This window comes from Culex quinquefasciatus, chromosome 2 (genome assembly GCF_015732765.1).
Source record: "Culex quinquefasciatus strain JHB chromosome 2, VPISU_Cqui_1.0_pri_paternal, whole genome shotgun sequence".
NCBI classification, from domain to species: domain Eukaryota; kingdom Metazoa; phylum Arthropoda; class Insecta; order Diptera; family Culicidae; genus Culex; species Culex quinquefasciatus.
Genome location: NC_051862.1, coordinates 14684800 through 14704368, shown reverse-complemented (window position 1 = coordinate 14704368; position 19569 = coordinate 14684800). Strand labels below are relative to the sequence as shown.

Sequence of the window (19569 nt, the reverse complement as noted above, 5' to 3'; positions counted from 1 at the left end):
TGCTTGCCAGTCATTGACGTCCTAGTTGGCAATCCTTGATTAATGACGATTTCCATAACTTTACAAGGAATGGGATAATCGTTACCAAAAAGTATCAACATTTGTAGGCCACTATTCTAAACAACTTGTAGAAGGAATTTTGTCAAAATATTGATAGGGACGCAAAATTAATATCTTTGAACGAAAAAACAAGGCAATGATGGAAGTCTTCACGTTGAAGATACAAAAAAAAAAGAGTTGGTAGAATAAGCCAAATAGTATCAGAAACAAAAATTAAATTACAAACAACATATTTAAAAAAAAAAACAAGATAAACATAAAAAGAGAAGTGAAACATTTCGTAAAACAGAATTATTTCGAAGTATCCTCTAGAACACGGAAAAAAATGCGAAAAAAAATCTACATTAAAGAACAACGTGATTAAATCATAATTTTTTTAAGGTGAATAATTGTTGTCAAATTAGATCTTCGGCAACCGAATTCTTAGTGCAATGATGACTGCACTTTTCATCAATACAAACTATGCGGAAAAACCGGAAAGTCAAAGACCACGTGGTTTCCGGTAAAAATATTTACGAAACTGACAAATCAATTTTTTATATAGAAATGGCCAAAAACCACAAAAAAGGCCAAAACCCATGTTTTTTCAACTTTTGTATTTCTAAAATTGCTGTACCTTCACAAGGATTGGACTTAGGCCTTCTATTTAGAATTGTCTGGAGAATTGATCCCCCTTTTCTGTTTTGCCTTCCTCACCTGAGGAAAGGCTATAAAATCACTCGAAAAACGAACTTCTTACTTTGACCTCCTAGACCCAGCTTCATGTATACATATCGACTCAGAATCAAATTCTGAACAAATGTCTGTGCGGGTGGTTGGATGTTGATCAAAATAATTGCACTTGATTATCTCGGAACTGGCTGAACCGATTTTGTCCGTTTTGGCATCATTAGATCCGTCTTGGGGTCCCCTAAGTCACTATCTATAAATGGTGATGTTTAGTTAAGTACTTCAAAAGTTATGTTTAAAAAACAATTTTGACTAAAGTCCGGAAGATTGTAAAAATTGTGGTTTTTGTAAGAAAACCCGTCATGCTATAAATTTTTAGAAAGGTATTGAAAAGACCTTTCCAACGCGTCCAAAATATTGAAGATCTGACAACCCTATCAAAAGTTATGATCACTTAAGTGTTATTTACACACTTTTTTGAGGCCGGATCTCAAAAATGTTGATGAAAAAGTTGTCCGGATCTATCATACGACCCATCGTTGGATTGGTAATCAAAAGACCTTTCCAACGAGCCCAAAAGATTGAAGATCTGATAACGCTATCAAAAGTTATGAGCAATTGTGCTAAAACATAATTTTGACGGAACAAAAAAGGTTTGAAATTGCTACAGATCCAGCTGAGGCAGCTTTATGGAATTAGCCCCGATAGCCCAAACTTTCTTCAAATTATGGCTTTATGGCAGAAACGTAAGTAACGCTTTTTTGCATTCTGTTTGCATGTATTCAGGCGCAACTGAATACAAGCAGGAAGCTTTTTCAATTGATTTTAGGAGGAAGGCACCAATCGCTGAGGTGGTTTAAAGTAACGTATTTTTTTTTTTTTTTGGACCACTTTTCAATAAAACAGTTTTAGTAAATGATTTATGTATTTCTTTAGAAGAGACATACCATCCTGCATTTTTTATGAGTCTTTTTGTATCATTTTATGTTATTTCCTCAAACATTTTGAACGAAAAAAAGTCGTGACATCACCTTAAATTTAACTTTTAAACCTAAAAATAAACAAAAATCATAAAAGTGGCAAACATTTTTCATTCAGTGTATTTATTTCCTAAAAACTTGTCTTCGACCACTTTTTGATACGATGCAACGACTTCGAGATACAGTTAAAAATATATTTAAATAGCTTAGTCCCTTCTCAAATGTAATTTTTGAGTGCGAAATGGCTTATATAAGCCTAGGTAACCCATCTACGAAGATTCATTGAAATCGAAGCTGGTCGGGTATAAAAGTACTAAATAAAATTCATGATTTGAGCTCTATAGTCATTTTTATCGTTTTCGAGAGTATAGTCATATTGCCAATTTTGCACGTGACGCGTAGTAAATAACCGTTTTATTTTCAAAGACATCATATCTTCCAGAATCCTGTTGATGAACTCCACAAATTTTTGAGTATGCCACAAAAAATCCGAGGAATCCGGAGATAAAAATATTCAACATTTCAAATTCAAATATTGACAAGCGTGACAAAGTGTTACAAGGAGAGAGAGGGGGTGTTCGGGAGCCATCCATGATGTCACGCTAGGTTATTTTTCGATAACTAAATTTTATATTGACAAATCATATCATATACAAATCATATATCGAAGAAGTTTCAATCTTGTCGTGCTATCTTAACTGTTGGCCGTTTTTTGCGTGACATACTTTATGGATGACGCCTAGGCTCTCTAACATTATTCAAACTCACATGGAAGAATGTTTCAAAATCGTAATAATTAGGAGCAAATCTGAAGAAGAATCTAGATTCTGTGGGTTAAAACCCCGCATAGGATGTCTAATTTTATTAAAAAAAGAAAAAAAAATAGCAATTATTTGAACTGTGAATGATCGCTTTACAAAAAAAATTATTATTTTTGATACCTTCGAAAACAGCTCTATTCCGAGAAATCGTTCGATTTCCTGTCAATGAAATTTCGATAAACAAGCGCAGCTACAAGCCCTGGAGGCGAAGATCCTTCACATCCTCACATTGTTACCATTTTCCCTTGATGTAGCGCACAGACACACACATCGTTGGGCCCGACGTTTGATGTGGGGACGAAAATTCGCACTCATCCAACCCATGAGCATCACGCGGGTACAAAGCTCTCTAAATTTTTCAACGCAACCATAACAAACATTTATTTTGGGGTTGATATCGGAATAAATTAAATATAAAATATAAATTTTTAATTAAAAATTTGAAAAATTTCAATAACATTATCAACTATTTTTTTAATACTTTAAGATTAAAAATTAAATTCTAAAAAAACAACCTTTATTCGAAACACCCTGCTCAACATATTTTTTTTTTTTTGCTGAAACCGAAACCGGGTGAAAATATTTTGCGCCATTCGCAGCATCCAAACAACATTTTTTCGTGTGAAACGTGCCAGCGTGGAAAAAGCTCCCTCCCTCGAGAGCAAGGGGGAACGGGTATTTGTTTTTCCGAATCGGAGCGCGATAAAAGTCTGTCACAAAGGAGTCAACTCAGAGTGATAGCCTGATGTCGTTTGTTACGTATATTAAATTTTTCTACTGCTTTTCGCGGAATTCTTGATGCAGTAAATTTTACGCGCGGAAAGTTCTAAATGGAATTTCTCTGCGGAACTTTTTTGTAATTGGAAAAATGCTTAATTATTTAAGAATTTCGAAGGAGAAAAACGAAAAATATTTGCTAATTAGCACGAACAAAAGCTCCACAATTTCTCTCACTCAAACTCTCCGTCAGAACAGCCAAACAGCACAGATCACTTCCGAGCCAGTTAATTAATCTGCCCGCTAATTAATACCACAGATTTGACTCATTATCACGCCCTTTCTATGCTCACAGTTAACAGCAGCAGCTGTCTTGAGCAGTGCCCACCACCGACCGAAGCTTCTTCATTAGCCCACCAGTAAGCGCATTAATTATCGGGGAAAACAGATTATCTCCGCGTAGATCGATCTGTCTTTCTGGTTCGCTCTGTACAAACATTTCAAATGGCATTTTAGACTAGCAGTAACTCGTTTGAAGATGAATTCAACCGTTGAGATGGAAATTTCAATAAATTAACCGATTTCGATCAGCAGCGAGAGGATGGCATTTCTCCAAGAAATCAATTAATATAAAAAATTCTTTTTTATTAACTTAAATCGAAATATTCATCTCTCTTTTGTGATTTACATTTATAAAAAAAAACCAATCAAATTGTACATATTTTTGCAATTTTAAATCAACATTTTGAAAACAATTCAGATGTCATCAAATAAACTCAAATGGTTGGATGGTTACTTTTTCCATTATTCTTTTTAATTTGTTCTTTGTCAAAATTTGCTCCAACGTCAGTGGGGGTGACATTGGGTCTGGGGGTGAGATTGGGTCAAAGTATTTTTTTACGGATTTTACCATTTCTCAGGTACTTCTCAATGAAACTAAATTCTGTTAAAAGTGTTGTGCAAGGGACATCTTAAGATTACTTTTCTGGAAAAAGCTCGTTCCTAGAACAAATCCTGTCATTTTAGCAGCTGTCTAAAGTTGAGGTACGTTTTTGGTCAAAAATGACCTCTCGAAAAATCAACTTTTTTAATTTTTTTATTGGAATGGATCATAAAGTACCCAAATGTTTGAAAATCTCTACTTCTAACATTTTAGCATGTCAATACGATTCCCTCGAACAAGAAACACTGTTGGATGACTTGTTTTCACCATATCTTTGTATTAAGGCATCATTTTAGTTTCATTCGACCCAATGTCACCCCCTCTAAGGGGTGAGATTGGTTCAATTTTCATACGATTGCCATTTAAGGTTTAAAAAAATGTCTAGGTAATATTAATTACTCAAACAAAATTAGTTGAATTTCCCAGATGTAATATTACCATGATATTGCGCGTATTCCCGAGAAAGACACGCGGCAAACCAGCCTCGAAACGACGCGCTGCACTTTCGGCAAATGCACGCTGTCAAATCCCATATTGCGCGTTTTGTTTTTGTTTATCTTCTTCTTCTAATCACCTGGCATTGTGGCCAGGTATGTTATTTATTGCCCCAAAAATGCAGAAAATCGCTGGCAACAATGTCTACGGCACATTCTTAAATGCCGCGCGGCGTGTACCTTTGAGAGAAATGGACAACATCTACTGTTAAATTTGTGTCTTTTTCAAAGAATACAATATTTCCTCGATGTTTTGTTTTCGTCACATAGTAAAAAAAGTTGATTTCTGGAAGGTGATTGGTTGAATATTACCTCTTTTTGAGTAATTTTGAATTTGAAAAGATGTGTAAAAATGTAAAATTCAACAAATAATTATGAAAATTCGACTTGTTCCTGATGTAAAATTACACATTATTTTACACACAATCTGTCACCAACCCCAGATGTAATATAAGCTTCGATTGATTCCTTATTGCATATTATGAAAATTTGAGTATTTTCGAAAAATACGGTATTTTGTAAAAAAAATATTAAGGAGCCATTACACTACCGCAAACAAACAAACAAACTCGCACTTTTTCGTGTTTGACAGTTTGCCAAACTCGCAAACTTGTTTGCGGCAAACAAGGCAAAATGTATGCAGGCTGATGTTTGTACAAACAAATTCAGGCAAACTGTCAAAAAGTGCGAGTTTGTTTATTTTACAAAAAAAAATGTAATAAAAGTGAAAAATCAATTAAAAATCAATTTTTTAAACTTTGAAAAATTTAAACAACATTTTTACAATGAAATGATTCTTAAAACCGAAAAACCTTTAATTCACAAAATTTTCTTAGATTTATCATATTTTGTGTTCAAAATCTGACTAGATACCGGCTCTCCTTTGATGTCAAACACCTTTTACCTCCTTTCAAATCGCACTTCAATGACATTGGTACTCCTTAGCACCAAATCCGCCACGAAATTAATATCCTCAAGTCGCGTAACAGGCAGAACCCGGAACCGCAGCAGCGTATGCACATCGACTACCTTCAGCTCCATCATTGCGTACTTTTGTCCAATGCAGTTCCGCGGTCCAGCGCTAAACGGCACGTAAGCGTACGGATTCCGTTTGTCCACGCTTTCCGGCAGAAACCTATCCGGGTCGAATCGCTCGGGATCGGGGAATTGCTCCGGATCTCGGTGCAGGTCGAAGATTTGCACGTTTGCTACGCAACCTGCTGGCATCAGCGCTCCGTCTGCCAGTACAATATCTTCCGTGATGGCTCGAGAGATGAACGTAACCGGTGGCCACAGCCGGAGGCACTCCTTCAGCGCACGATCCAGCAACTTTAGCTCGGCGTAGTCCTGCGGTCGGAACGACTTGTCCGCTTGCGGTTTCCGGTCGTACAGGGCGTAGATTTCGTTGAAGATGCTCTCCTGAACGGCGCGTTCGCGGGCCAGCTGGAAGAAGATGAACACCAGCGCCGACGCCGTAGTGTCGTGCCCTTCGAAGGTAAACGTGTCGACCTCTTCGCGGACTCCGCCGGCGTCGATCATCTGGTCCTGCTCGGCTCGAAGCAGCGAATCCAGTTGGAAGTACTCAGTATGGTACTTACACATTCTCTTCAGCTGTCAGATCATCGAAGGTTTCCGGGTTCCTTTGGAAAAGCTCTCGTCGCTTGTTGATGATTCCAGTCGTGAAGGCATGCACCGGAAGCAGTAGCTTCCGCAAGACGGCTTGGTAACCGGTGATCTTGCAGACGAAATCACTGATCAGCCAGGGTCGCATCAGCCGATGAACAAGTATTTCGCCAATTTCGTACAACTTCTTGTGGTACTCATCAGCCCCTGCCATCGAAGCCATCTTAACGCCCATCGAAGTTTCTACAGACAGTACAAGCTTCATCAAACTGACCTCTTTTAACCTACTTCCAATCAACCTTACCGCAAATCGTACTCAGCGTGAAGCGTGACATTACCGGCTGAAGCGCGGTGGCCCGCCCCGAAGCAGCGTGCTCATCGAGCGTGCCCACCAGCAGCTCACACTCCTCGACGAACGTCCGGTGGAAGCCGTTGAGAATGTTAAAGTGGAACGTCGGCGTCAAAATGCGTCTTCGATGCGACCACTTTGACCCGCCGCTGTTCAGCAGACCCAGCCCCAGCAGAGGGTGCAGAAACTGGTAGAATCGGCTCTTGTTGATGTTCTTCGTGCTGGACAGCAGTGGCTCTGCCAAGGGGTTTCCAGCATCAAGGATTACTGACCAGTCTTAATGGAATTACCAGGATTACTGGCAATATGTCATGAATTACTTTGATTTCCCACAATTACTTGGGATTTCCAGAAACCACGCAGAATTGCTCAAATTTATAAAAATAACTTGGAATTACTGCCTAGCTTCCAGCATATTGAGAATTGGATCGAATGACAGCTGTCAAATGCACAAAACCAAGTGCTTGGCAATAGTACGTCCATCCCGGAATTCCCGGCACAAAATTCAGGATTTTTATATGTTGTACGGGAATTTCCGGAATTAAACAAAAATCATAATTTGGCCTGGAAATTACATTAGTAATAAGTTTACATAATTAATAAGTTTAAACTTTTCTAAAATTTTACATAAATTGGTACCATTTTATTTGTTGTCATTTTTGATTTTAGACATCTTAAACCAATTCTCAAGCTGTTTTATTCATGTCATATAGAAATAAATAAAAAATAAATATTTATAAGATACTTATTTAATTTGAATTAGAAATGTGGTGCATATAAAATTCAAAGCACAACAGAGAACAGCAAAAATTTGTTTAAGCTATCTAAAAACTGCTATCCTTGTTTAGATTTATATTAATAGTATTGAGCTAATTCTATAAATTTAAAGCTTTACTTTTCAAAAACTAAAAACTTCCCGTGAATAAATAAATATTTTTCCCGTTTTCCGGGAAACTCAAAACCTGGGAAAATTAGACGTCCTGCTTGGAAATCATCGAACAATTGGGTAAATATCAACATCATTTTGAAAACTGATTTTGGCGTTTGAGTGCATTTAAAATTCAAAGTACAACAAAGAACAAAAAAAATCTTCAAAACTATCTAAAAGTGCTATCCCTGTTTAGATTGATTTTAATAGTATTGAGCTAATAGTTTGATTTTAAAAACATAACTAATATAAAAAAAACATAGATTTTATGACGTTTTCAAAAAATTTCCCGGGATAAAAAATATATTTGTTCCGTTTTCCGGTAAACTCAAAACCCGGGAAAATTGGACGCCCTACTTGGAAATCATCGAATAATGTGGTAAACATCAACGTCAGTTTGACAACTGATTTTGACGTTTGAGTGTTTTTCATCCGAATACATTTGATTTAGAGAGCATCCAAATTGGCCGACATTTCGAATCCGCTCTGTACTTCTTACAACCATAAAAAGCATCAAGGAAAAGCAAAATACATTCTGCCAATTTACCTTTAAAGAATCACTAGTAGTTACTTGAATTAATGGGAAATACACGAATTACTGAGTAACTATGGAACTACTCGAATTACTACGGAATTACTAGGTAATTCCAGAATTACAGGAATTATTGCAGAATTGCGGAGTAATTCTGGAATTACTGAATTACTTACTCAAAATCCGAATGATCCCGTACTAGCTGTAACTTTGGTTTCATACATGAAAATTAATAGGCAATAAATAGAATTATAAGTAGTATGTGTTATATTTTGTCTAGTTTTTCACATTTTTGATGGAAAATTGTCGCGTTTTGTTCGGTAAGAAGAGATTTTACTTCTATACGGGTGACAAAGATCTGCGGCGAGAGTGCAATTTTGCGATGTCGCAAATAAATTCCAAACATCGCTAATTCCAGCGAAGCTGATCCAACAAACAGAAAGGATTTTCACTAAACCAGGTTTTCAAAAGGAATCAAACAATAGAGACAGCTTCTGGATGGATACAACCGTATCGACTACATAAACAACTTCCATTCATGATCATAAAAAATACGATCTCGCCTTCAACTTTCTTCAGGTCCCTTGACTTCAACCCCAGGTTCTCAAAAGCCACAAATTTATAATTCCTGCAAAAAAAAAAAACAATTTTTAATGATCGATCACAATACTCTCTATTTTTGGCGAACAGTAAATTGGTTCCACTTTGACAGTTCAAAATTGAGGCCGTTTTGCGAACAACTATTCAGCACCCAGGTTTTCACAAACAAGAATCATGGAATTACCAGGATTACTGGGATTATTAGGAATTACCAGGATTACTCTGGAATTACTCAGTAAATCCGGAATTACAGAATTACTTGCTCAAATTCCAAGTAATTCCGGATTAGTGACCAGTCTGACACGATGCTGGAAACCCCTTGGGCTCTGCTTCGCGAACGCGGATTACGTTCAGTACGCAGATTGAGCTGTTCAGCCAGAATCGGTACGAAGCTTGGTAGCGCTTTGCCCAGCGGCGTGTCCACTCGAAGGTCGTTGCTGCAAGTGGGTTCAGTATTAGACGTTGAGTATTTCGTATAGTGGAACCGATTTACCTTGATTCAAGAACATAACCTCCTCCACACTGCCAATGATTGGACGCACCGGGGGTCCCGGAAACTTTTTCATTGAACGAAACAGACGACCTTGCTTGTCTATTAGATCAGCCAAGAACAACACCACGAATAGAAACCCCAATATCAATCCAAAATTAACCCAGAAATCCATTTTGACTTTCGTTCAACTGATCGGTCTGAGAGCAACTGAGAACTGAGAATCGCCGAAGGATTACAGTGATAACAGGTACTCCGAGACTAAGCAATGGTGATCATCTACTCGGTATTTACAAACAAACTTAATCGGCTGTAGCCCACAATCAACAGGCAAATTAATTTTGGCTCTATGCACAAGATCGAATATTTTGAGTAGTTTGGCTTCAGTGAATTTTAGAAAGATTTTAAAAATGAGTTATCAAAGTTATCGTTTGAAATTATACACCATATTTAATATCAAACATTTCGTCTATAACTCCCCAGCAAACGTCTTTCCACGCTGGTGAAGGTCGATTCGAGGTCCATTGAAAAATTCCCCTGCAAAGCTACCCTCATAACATCTTGGCAGGGGACTTGGCCGACCCTTAATGTCCTGGCCGCTGCTGCTGCTTGCTGAAAAACGGTAGCCCAAGAAAACAAATAAACAAAAAATATAAAATAAAAGTCGGGGTCCTTTGCGGAGCGACATTTTCTCACAGTCGAGTGTTATTTTTCTTCCCCTATGAGGAAGGCCATACGTTCGAACCGCCGTCATCTTCTCGGGAGGAAAAAGAGCGCGGAAAATCAATACTTTCGACGTCTCCTAATAGGTCTTTGGGACTTGTCACCACCACGCTGGCTGACTGGCTGGAGTTTGGATTGAGTCGTCCCCTCTGTCTTTGCTTCAAGGAAGAGCTGTCTCTGATGTGTGACCTTTGCTACGAGACGACGAGACGTCGAAGCTAAAAGACGATATCTGTGGGTAAAAGTTTTCTTTTTCGCTGTTTTAGTCTTTAAGTGGAGGAATTTTGAAAAGTGTGAGATTTCGTGTTATTTTTTCAGGTTGTCAAACGCCAAATTTGCTACAACTTTGCCTTGATTGCCCGGAAGACTTTGCCGGCTCGACGAGAATCGTCCTGGGGGACTTGTTGATGTGTTGGCTCTTTCATCTTCTTTGGTTGAGATTGCGTTTCCCATACCTAATATAAGGTTGGATACATTGTGACGAGGACGTGCAACGTGGCATTCACGTGGGAATAAGAAATTTTAAGAATTTTCCAAGTTTTGATCAAATTAAGAAACTTTGATGGAGGCAAAATTGAGCAATTCTTCTTTTTTATTATAATTCAATTTCAATTTGAAACAATTTCTATCATTTTTTTCTGCTCAAATGTAGTTATGTCTCACATCGCAATTCAAACAGAATCAGACATGAATTCGTCGTCATTCCCATCTCAGCCTCAATCAGTCGCGCTCGATTGACGAAATCATCGCTGCTGGTGCTATCAAATTACCATAACCGTAAATAAATCGTCTCGTCAATTAAATCATTCAAATTCGGCCCGCGGAAATGCGGGTTCCTTTCAACGCAAATCATAGCCAATAGCCCAGCCTGGAGGGCTTGACAACGAAGCGTTAAGTAAACTTTAAAGTGATAAGTTTATTCGATAAAGTGTGAACACTTTCAACTCCCTCATAATAGATGACGCTCTGCCGTAGGGGAGATTGCATCACCTGATACCGTTCAGATATTCCCCATGTTGGCTTCCGGGTACAATCCCGGCTTCCTGAAACAGATTCCTTTGCCGACGGGGGACCCGTTCCACAGTTACACTTTTCATCCCCTTCAAAGGCCCAATGCAAAGGAACGTACCAGGATCTGCCCCGGACAGAACCACTCAACAAAATGAATGCAATAAAATTTTACATGACAAAAGAGGCTACATTGCTGTGCAGAACCTCTCCTCTTTTTTACCGCACAAAACTTTCCAACTTCGTGTGGCAGAATCCAGTTGTTTCAGTGCTGCTTTTTGGAAAAAGGGAACATTTATTATTACACTTGGCCCGGAGGTCCCTTGGGGGATGGAATGGTACATTGCGAAACGAAGCATTCGTTCCCCTGGTGGAGATAGCAGCTGAGGGATGAATGATGGTCGGGCAGGACTTGGGTTATCGTGGAAAAAAAAACGGGGGACGGGTAAATGAAAGAACAACCCCGTTTAATTGCATTAAATAATGAAACAACGTTGTAATTTTACTATTTCAAAGATAAACAATGCTTTTTTATAATTCGCAAGAATAATAAGATCATGAATAATATTTTGTGAAGTTTTAAGTAATATAAATATTGCGTTATTCTCTTGAGTTTCATCTTTTTAGATTTGTGACATTGCCTTTTTTGATTTGGATACAATTTTGGCAACACACTCCCTATATTAAAATAAGCCAACTTGCATAATTTTTTTTCAATGCAATGTTGCGGGCTGTTCATAGAAAATTGGCATGTGTGCCTAAGCAGTGGCGGTTTTTTTCAAACTTGCTTATACCAGATTTATTATTGTTGAGAAATAACTTCTTATCTAACATTTACACACAAGATCCTCTATAATTACTCTTAGCTATAAGAATAATGTAATTACAAAAGCCGACTCGGTCCTAACCAGGTCCCAGCACCGAAAAGGACCTAATAAAAATAATTTTATGAAAAAAAATAACTTCTTAAAGTTGACATTTTGCTATCAGCCCTCATTTATCAACCTGTGTTATCTTGGAAATTGTTGGTTCGATCTTCATTGTGAAATATTGATACTTTTGTGAAGTGCATAAAGCAGGCCTGCCCAACCTTTTCGGCTCAATTTTCACATTTTTGATCGTCAAAATTACAATTGTTCGTTTTTTCATGGTTTCTTTGATGGAATCGGTTCTCAGATTACCAGTGAACATAACTTTGATAAAAGTTTGAAAAATTATGTTTGCAGGTTGTTTTTATGTAAGTTTTAAGTGAAAAAATGGTCCGGCCCGCGGGCCGGATTGATTTTTGAGACAAAATGTAGATAAAAACGACTTGTATAAATATTTTTTCAAACTTTTGGAAAAGTTATGTTCACTGGTCATCTGAGAACCGATTCCATCAAAGAAACCATGAAAAAATGAACAATTGTAATTTTGACGATCAAAAATGTGAAAATTGAGCCGAAAAGGTTGGGCAGGCCTGGCATAAAGCATGCAAAACAATTTTGAAATTTTTAGAACAAAATTCGTTAACATGTCAAACAGCTACCACGTGGACTAGCATCGCCTATAAAAAATTACTTTTTATTACTTTTTGAACTATAGAATTATCATTTATGGTGATCCTGATACTATTTAGCTGTATTCTAACCCTCCAAATTAGAAAAAATTGTTATGGTGAAAAAAAATTGCAAACGGTTGGTTCCGAAAACCCCGGATGTATTGCCGTTGAGCTCGATGGGGGTTGAACGAATCGACCTGGTCTCTTAGAGAAAGTTGTTCTCCAGACAAGTAATTTCCATGTAAACTTGAACCCGCTTGAGACAAGCCAGTTTTCAACCAAATGAGCTGAAATTTGGCGTGAGAGTCCCTATTGGTATGCCCTCCAAGGGGAACCACACCAGAACTTGATCTGAGAACTTTTCAAAATCCGTACCCACCCTAATATATAGACTAGATTAGGAACAGCGGTCAGCGTAAAATTTGTGAAATTTGAAGATTTCCTTGAAATCCCGTGAAATTTATCAATTTTCTCAAATCATCGCTCAGAAATAATAACATAATAAATATTTCATCCATGTAGACTTTTTAAGTCAAATTAGTTTTAAATAGAAAAGTCATTTACAGAATGGTTACTAAAACATAAAATAACATAAAATTGTTAAAACTTTTACTGAGAAGTGAAAGCTACGAATACTTCATTAATGTTAACAAAAATCAGTCAAAGTAAAAAATATATTCTCTGAATCATCAAGTAACCACAAGGATGATATTTGTCCCCCTCATTTGATTGCAGTTATTCTCATACCAAAAGGTTAATTTTTTTTACAAATTTTGGCTTTTTTAACGAAAACTTGTTGAAATTGACTAAACAAGTATTTTGTGATAAGTTTTTAAAAGATCGCACAGATTTTTTTAATTGCATTCATTATTTCTAGAAATCAATTAAAAGAAAACATTCATATAAAACATTCAGTAGAAACAGAAAAATTTCCTTAAGTTAATGTAACATTGACCTGAGGAGCAAGCAATAAGAATAGATTGAAAAATGAATTCAATTAGATTAGAGACAAACATTGAGAAAATAAATAGCTAATTATGATATTTTTTTTATTTGGAAGCAATCTAAATTAAGTATTATTTTCATTAGCTGTAATAACAATTGAATTTTGAATTTGTAATTCAAAAGTTTGAAAGGTATAATTTTAAATGAAATTAGAAGATTTAAGCATGGATCATTTAAGACTAAAAACGAAGTTGACTTTTATAGCTGTCGGCCTCCAACCACTAGTGTCTTCCTTTTTATCTACAAGGACTTCGCCGCCCTGGGCTCCTAAGTGTATGAAAGTATGGCACGGAGCGACGGCGCCGAATACCCATATTTACACAAAGAATTTTAGAGCGCCCGCCGCGGGATTCGAACCGGCGACCGCTGGATTGTGAATCCAGTGCGCGGTCCGATTGATCCACACGGGTAGGACAAGAATAAATGAATAGTATTTTTGACATTTCAAGAACATTTCAGATTTTTGCTGAGTCCCTTTTTTTGTTTTCTGTTTAATTTTAAACAAAACATTGAAGATTTTGCTCCAGGATAAATAGTTTTTGGCTTCTTGATTTATGTTTTAGTTTTTGAAAACTGAGAAAAATGTGTAATTTTACTTCTATTCTGGTGTAATGTGGCTTTTTCAGTCTTAATTGAGGTAAAATTACATCATAAAAGAGGTAATATTAAAATAAAAAAAAATCAAATTATTCGCTCTACAGCATTGCCTTGGCGTTCTCGATAACGAGATTCCTACTCGAAACTATGTGTCCGAAGGCTTGATTGTTGAGGCAATTGCAAACCTCTTTTTACACCTTAGTTTCCATCCACCCCGGGATTCGAACTGACGACCTTTGGATTGTTAGTCCAACTGCCTACCAGCGACTCCACCGAGACAGTACCCAGGGTGACGACTCATACACCTGGACTGAGCTATCGACCTAACCATTATTAGGTTAGTCCGGGGCCAACATTTACTTCCCTTCCGACGGAAGGCGTGATCAGACAAATCTCGTCTCGAAAAATGCCACCGGGACCGTCTGGGATCGAACCCAGGCCGACTGGGTGAGAGGCAATCACGCTTACCCCTACACCACGGTCCCGGGTAATATTCAACCTTCTGAAATAAAACCTTCCAAATTTGCACTATTTTTTAATGTGTGGAGCGGAACTGTTAAATTCTAATAAAAACACAATTGAAATTGAAAATTATTAGCTAAGTCAAATATCTAAAAATGCACTTCAACGCGTATCCTCATTTATACGCGTGACTTACATTTCGTTTCATAATATATATAAAGCCCATCTATAAATAATGTGCTTTATTTTAATGAAATTAAAAAAAATGGGCCACGTTCAAATTAAGTGAAGAATTTACATAAGCTTATTGCAAAATCATATATAGAGAAACAAAAAAAGTAGTATATGTAACATTTTTCACGTTCCGCGAAATTTCCGTGAAATTTCGGTGTTTTGAAATTATGATCCTCGTGAAACTTTAAATTTTTGAGCGTGAAAAATCACTAAGTCTATTGATCAGTGTTGCAAATGAGTGATAAAAAAGCTATCAATTGATTATCTCTGCACCAAAATCATCCGAGAGTAAAGCGACCGTCACTATAGCTTGTGAGATCTCTTCTTGTGTCTCGTGATTCCCAGCGATGGCATTCTCTCTCTATCACTCCTTCCCTTTTTCTCGAGTTTGCGCTCTCAACGCTGAGTCTCTCAATCTCTCCGAAAACTGCAAACTGCACGCGATATGGCGATTAGGAGCCGACCACGCATGACGTCCTGTTAAACTGCGTTTTCGGGAATGAGAGAGAAAAGGAAAATGTCAATCGCGAGTGTGTAAACACGAAAACGTGTTCGGCTATGTTCGGCGCTGAGAGCACAGACAAACAGACATGAAAGTTCGAACAAATTTTAGATCAAAACGTGGGACCAGCTCAAATTTGAATGTTGTATGATTCTATGACAATTTCCGGAATTCCATTTCCCGGAATGGACGTTTTCCGGAATGGACATTATCCGGAATGGACGTTTTCCGGAATGGACGTTATCCGGAATGGACAGTATCCGGAATGGACGTTATCCGGAATGAAATTTCCCGGAATGGACGTTTCCCGGAATGGACATTTCCCGGATTTTTTTTATATTACCTGATATGAGAATGAATGGAATCTTGCCTACACAGCAAAAAAAGTAGTAAAACGCCTGCATGTAATGAAGGGGCATGTAAAAAAATATATGTGATATTACACAGCTTTTGCAGTACTCCCCTACGCTATTTTTCTTAACACCATTTACACCCAATTTGTGTAATATTAACAGCATATTCCTTTAGAGTGTTGTTTGTTTGCCAAATGTCAAAATCAGTATGTTTTCGTTTTCGCGCACACACGACAACTGCTCCGTTTTCAGCAGCATCGATTCCGAAAACTCCGCCGCAAGTGTTGAACCTGTCGTAGCGGCTGGACTTTGTCTCCGGTGGGCGCCTAACTCCATCTCAAGTTGAACCGGCGGCATTTTGCGCGGCGGAAGTAAAAAAAGTGAAGGCGTTTCCAGTTCCGATTCGGGAAGTGGCAGCAGTAGCATTGAGCAAAACTTTGGCGGCAGGAAAAACGGCCACCACCACCTTCGACCTCGAGCATCTGCAGCGTCACCGGAAATGCCAGAATTTCACACAAATAACACACAGGGATGACCTCCAATCACGACAAGAAGGACAAGCAGGAGTGTGATTGATTGTAACTTGATTTCGTATGAAAACTAATATTCTTTGTTTTGCAGGGGCGTGATCTTCATAAAGAACGTACAGTTAGTGCCGAGTTGTGGAAGGACGATCGGCAAGTGATCAATTCGACTAGGAGGTCGTCGGTGCTGGATTGTTTCCAGAAGATTCCGCGGCGAAGCGTGTTACATGATAAGGGCCGCAAGCAAGCCGTACCGGTGCGGGGAATCGCAAGAACGTTATTTTCGTAGGGGACGTTCGGTTGGTGCCGTTCGAGCGCGTGCTCCCGCCGTTGGAACCGGGTGGAGATGGCACTGGCGGTGTTGATGATAGCAAGGACAAGTTTGAGGAAAAGATCAAAGTTTGACACGACTGTCAGCAGCTGCGGAAAGACTATCTAGAAGTGAACAGGTTGACATGGACGTCGCGCGTGCCGGATTGTTTCCAGCAGATTCCGCGTCGAAAAGTGCTGAATCCACATCTGCCTAGTGAGGAACGTTCAAGCAATCAGAGGACCTTCAAGCAAGCTGCACGATTGCTTGCTTAGTTTGAACACTGGTAGACAGGAGCAGGCCAGCGCGTTTCCTATGGGTTCACCGTTGGTTCACGTGTCGCAGATCTGCGCCGGAAAGTGCTCGGACAGAGTTCTGCTGTTGCACAATGGCGATCTAACCGATGTTCAAGAACTGCGTGGACGCGATTTGTGATACGAGCAGGCTGGATTTTTCCTCGATCAAGTACATTGCTACGGCATCGCTGCAATCGATGTCGGTCATATCGGAACACACCGATGAAAACCGGGACATTATTCATGCTAAAGTGATTCCGAAGAATCTAGATCGACACTATCAACAGCGGCTCCAGCTTTAACTCCGGAGGACTGGAGAACATCAACGTGATCACCAACACCATGGTGGAAAATCGTCTGGTAAGCATTCGAAAAAATATGTGACGGGAAGGATTTTGCTTCTAACGTTCTTAATTCTCCCCTCCCACCAGGAAGTTATGAAACATCGGGAGGAACACCCGCTGGAGTCGAAGACGGTGACAGCATGAATGACCTAAACGCGCTTCGGAAATCTTGAAAACGAAAGACGACCAAGGACAAACATCGTCCATGTTGGCCGTCTCGTGTCGATCCTACCGTCTTCGTGCTCAAAACGATCCTCGAAAGCACTTACAAAACGATAATTTAACCACTAAGTAACTAAAGATTAGTAGTATTCTAGTTAAATAATGCAATAAAATACATTATCGAACAACCGGGTTTAATTATTTCAAACTTACTTCTGAAGCAACCCACTCGATACCTATCCAGGAGGGAAAATTGTAATCTGTGTAATATTACACGTTTTTTGGGGTACACGCAGGAATGTAATATTAAGTGTTTATTTTGACCAAGGTGATGTGCATGCTTTTGCATGCGATTTTACCATCGGATTTTTTGCTGTGTACTCAATTACTTGTGGTTAAGAATTATTTAGTTTGTACTCCGTTGGTTTTGACAACAATATGAATATAAATACATGAATGATAAAAAGAAAGTGAAATGTTCGGACATGAACAATAGAAGCAAGTGTTGACTATTGAAACAATACATTATCAACCACCACGAGATGTAACAATGTAGATCGATAGATATTAGATGTTTTTTACATTCTTTCAATGTGTTGTTATGTAAGAATTTTTCCTTCTTTTGTTAATCATTTGACTTATGTGACTAAATTCTACCATATTTTACTATAAAGCAGAATGATTATTTTCAAAGAAGGGAAAACTTCAAGAAAATAAAAAGCTTTTCAGAAAATCTATGTGTAATGTGTCCTGTCAAGAAAATAAATAGCTTGAGTGTATTTTTAAAGGCTAGTACGCTGATCGGAAGGAAAGGGGTCAAGAAACAGCTTTACGAACAGCAGAACAAAGGAGAGGGAGCGATTTCTTGGGGCTTATCTTCACCCTCTCTGGCTTGCTTACTCTGCCGCTGTTGCCTATTTGAAATTTTTCTTGACCGATTCCTTCCGAAGTGCGTAAACCGCTTAAAGAATGAAAAACCTCAAGGAAAAATACATTATACATTGATTTTCTGAATAGCTTTTTTTTATCTTGACATTTTCCCTTCTTTAAAAATACACGTTCTTTCATCAAAGTAATGGGATTTTATGTAAGAATTATCCCTTCTTTTGTTAATTCTACTAAATTTCAACTAAAAGGAACTCTGCACTATAAAGAAGAATGTGTTGTTTTAAAGAAGGGAAATCCTCTAGAAAAAAAAAAAGCTCACAGAAAATCAAAGCATAATGTTTATTTTCTTGAGGTTTTCCCTTCTTTAAAAATACACGATCTTTAATCGATGTGATGGAATTTCGTATAAGGAATTTCCCTTCTTGTGTTAATCGGTTGACTTTTGTGACTAAATTCTACCAAATTTTATTATAAAGCAGAATGTTTATTTTCAAAGAAGTGAAACCTCTAGAAAAATGAAAACCTTTTCAGAAAATCATAAGCATAGATAGGTGCCCAAACCCTATTTTTCAACATTTTGCGTCTTGGATTCGAACAGGCGACCTCTCGATTGTGAGTCCAGTGCGCGGTCCGATTGATCCACACAGGCAGACATGAAAAGCTTTTCAGAAAATCAATGTCTTTAATCGATGTGATGGAATTTCGTGTAAGAGATTTCCCTTCTTGTGTTAATCAGGTCACTATTGTGACTAAATTCTACCAAATTTTACTATAAAGCAGGGTGATTATTTTCAAAGAAGGGAAACCCCAAGAAAATTTATAGCTTGAGTGTATTTTAAAAAAATGAAAAACCTCAAGGAAGTACACATTATAAATTGATTTTCTGAAAAGCTGTTTATTTACTAGAGGTTTTCCCTTCTTTGAAAATAAACATTCTGCTTTATAATAAAATTTGGTAGAATTTAGTCACAAAAGTCAACTGAACACAAGAAGGGAAATCCCTTACACGAAATTCCATCACATCGATGAAAGATCGTGTATTTTTAAAGAAGGGAAAACCTCAAGAAAATATACATTATGCATTGATTTGCTGAAAGCTTTTTTTTCTAGAGGATTTCCCTTTTTTAAAAAAAAAAACACATTCTTCTTTAAGCGGTATACGCACATCGGAAGGTACCGGTCAAGAAAAATTTCAAATGGGCAGCAGGGGCAGCGAAAGCAAGCCAGAGAGGGTGAAGAAAAGCCCCAAGAAAACGCTCCATCTCCTTTGTTCTGCTGTTCGTAAAGCTGTTTCTTGACCCCTTTCCTTCCGATCTCCATACTAGCCTTTATAGTGCAGAGTTCCTTAACAAAAACTAGTTGAAATTTAGTAGAATTAACAAAAGAAGGGAAAATTCTTACATAAAATCCCATTA

General features: G+C 38.0%; 1 protein-coding gene across 1 annotated transcript; it reads right to left on the bottom strand.

The window, feature by feature from the left end:
• Positions 1–5584: 5584 nt before the first annotated feature.
• On the bottom strand, positions 5585–9396 carry LOC6049832 (cytochrome P450 4C1). The gene is given in 5 exon segments (XM_038254855.1): positions 5585–6281; positions 6283–6550; positions 6612–6889; positions 9039–9153; positions 9210–9396. Coding segments are annotated over 5 exon segments (1530 nt in total). The 5' UTR covers positions 9382–9396.
• Positions 9397–19569: the final 10173 nt, after the last annotated feature.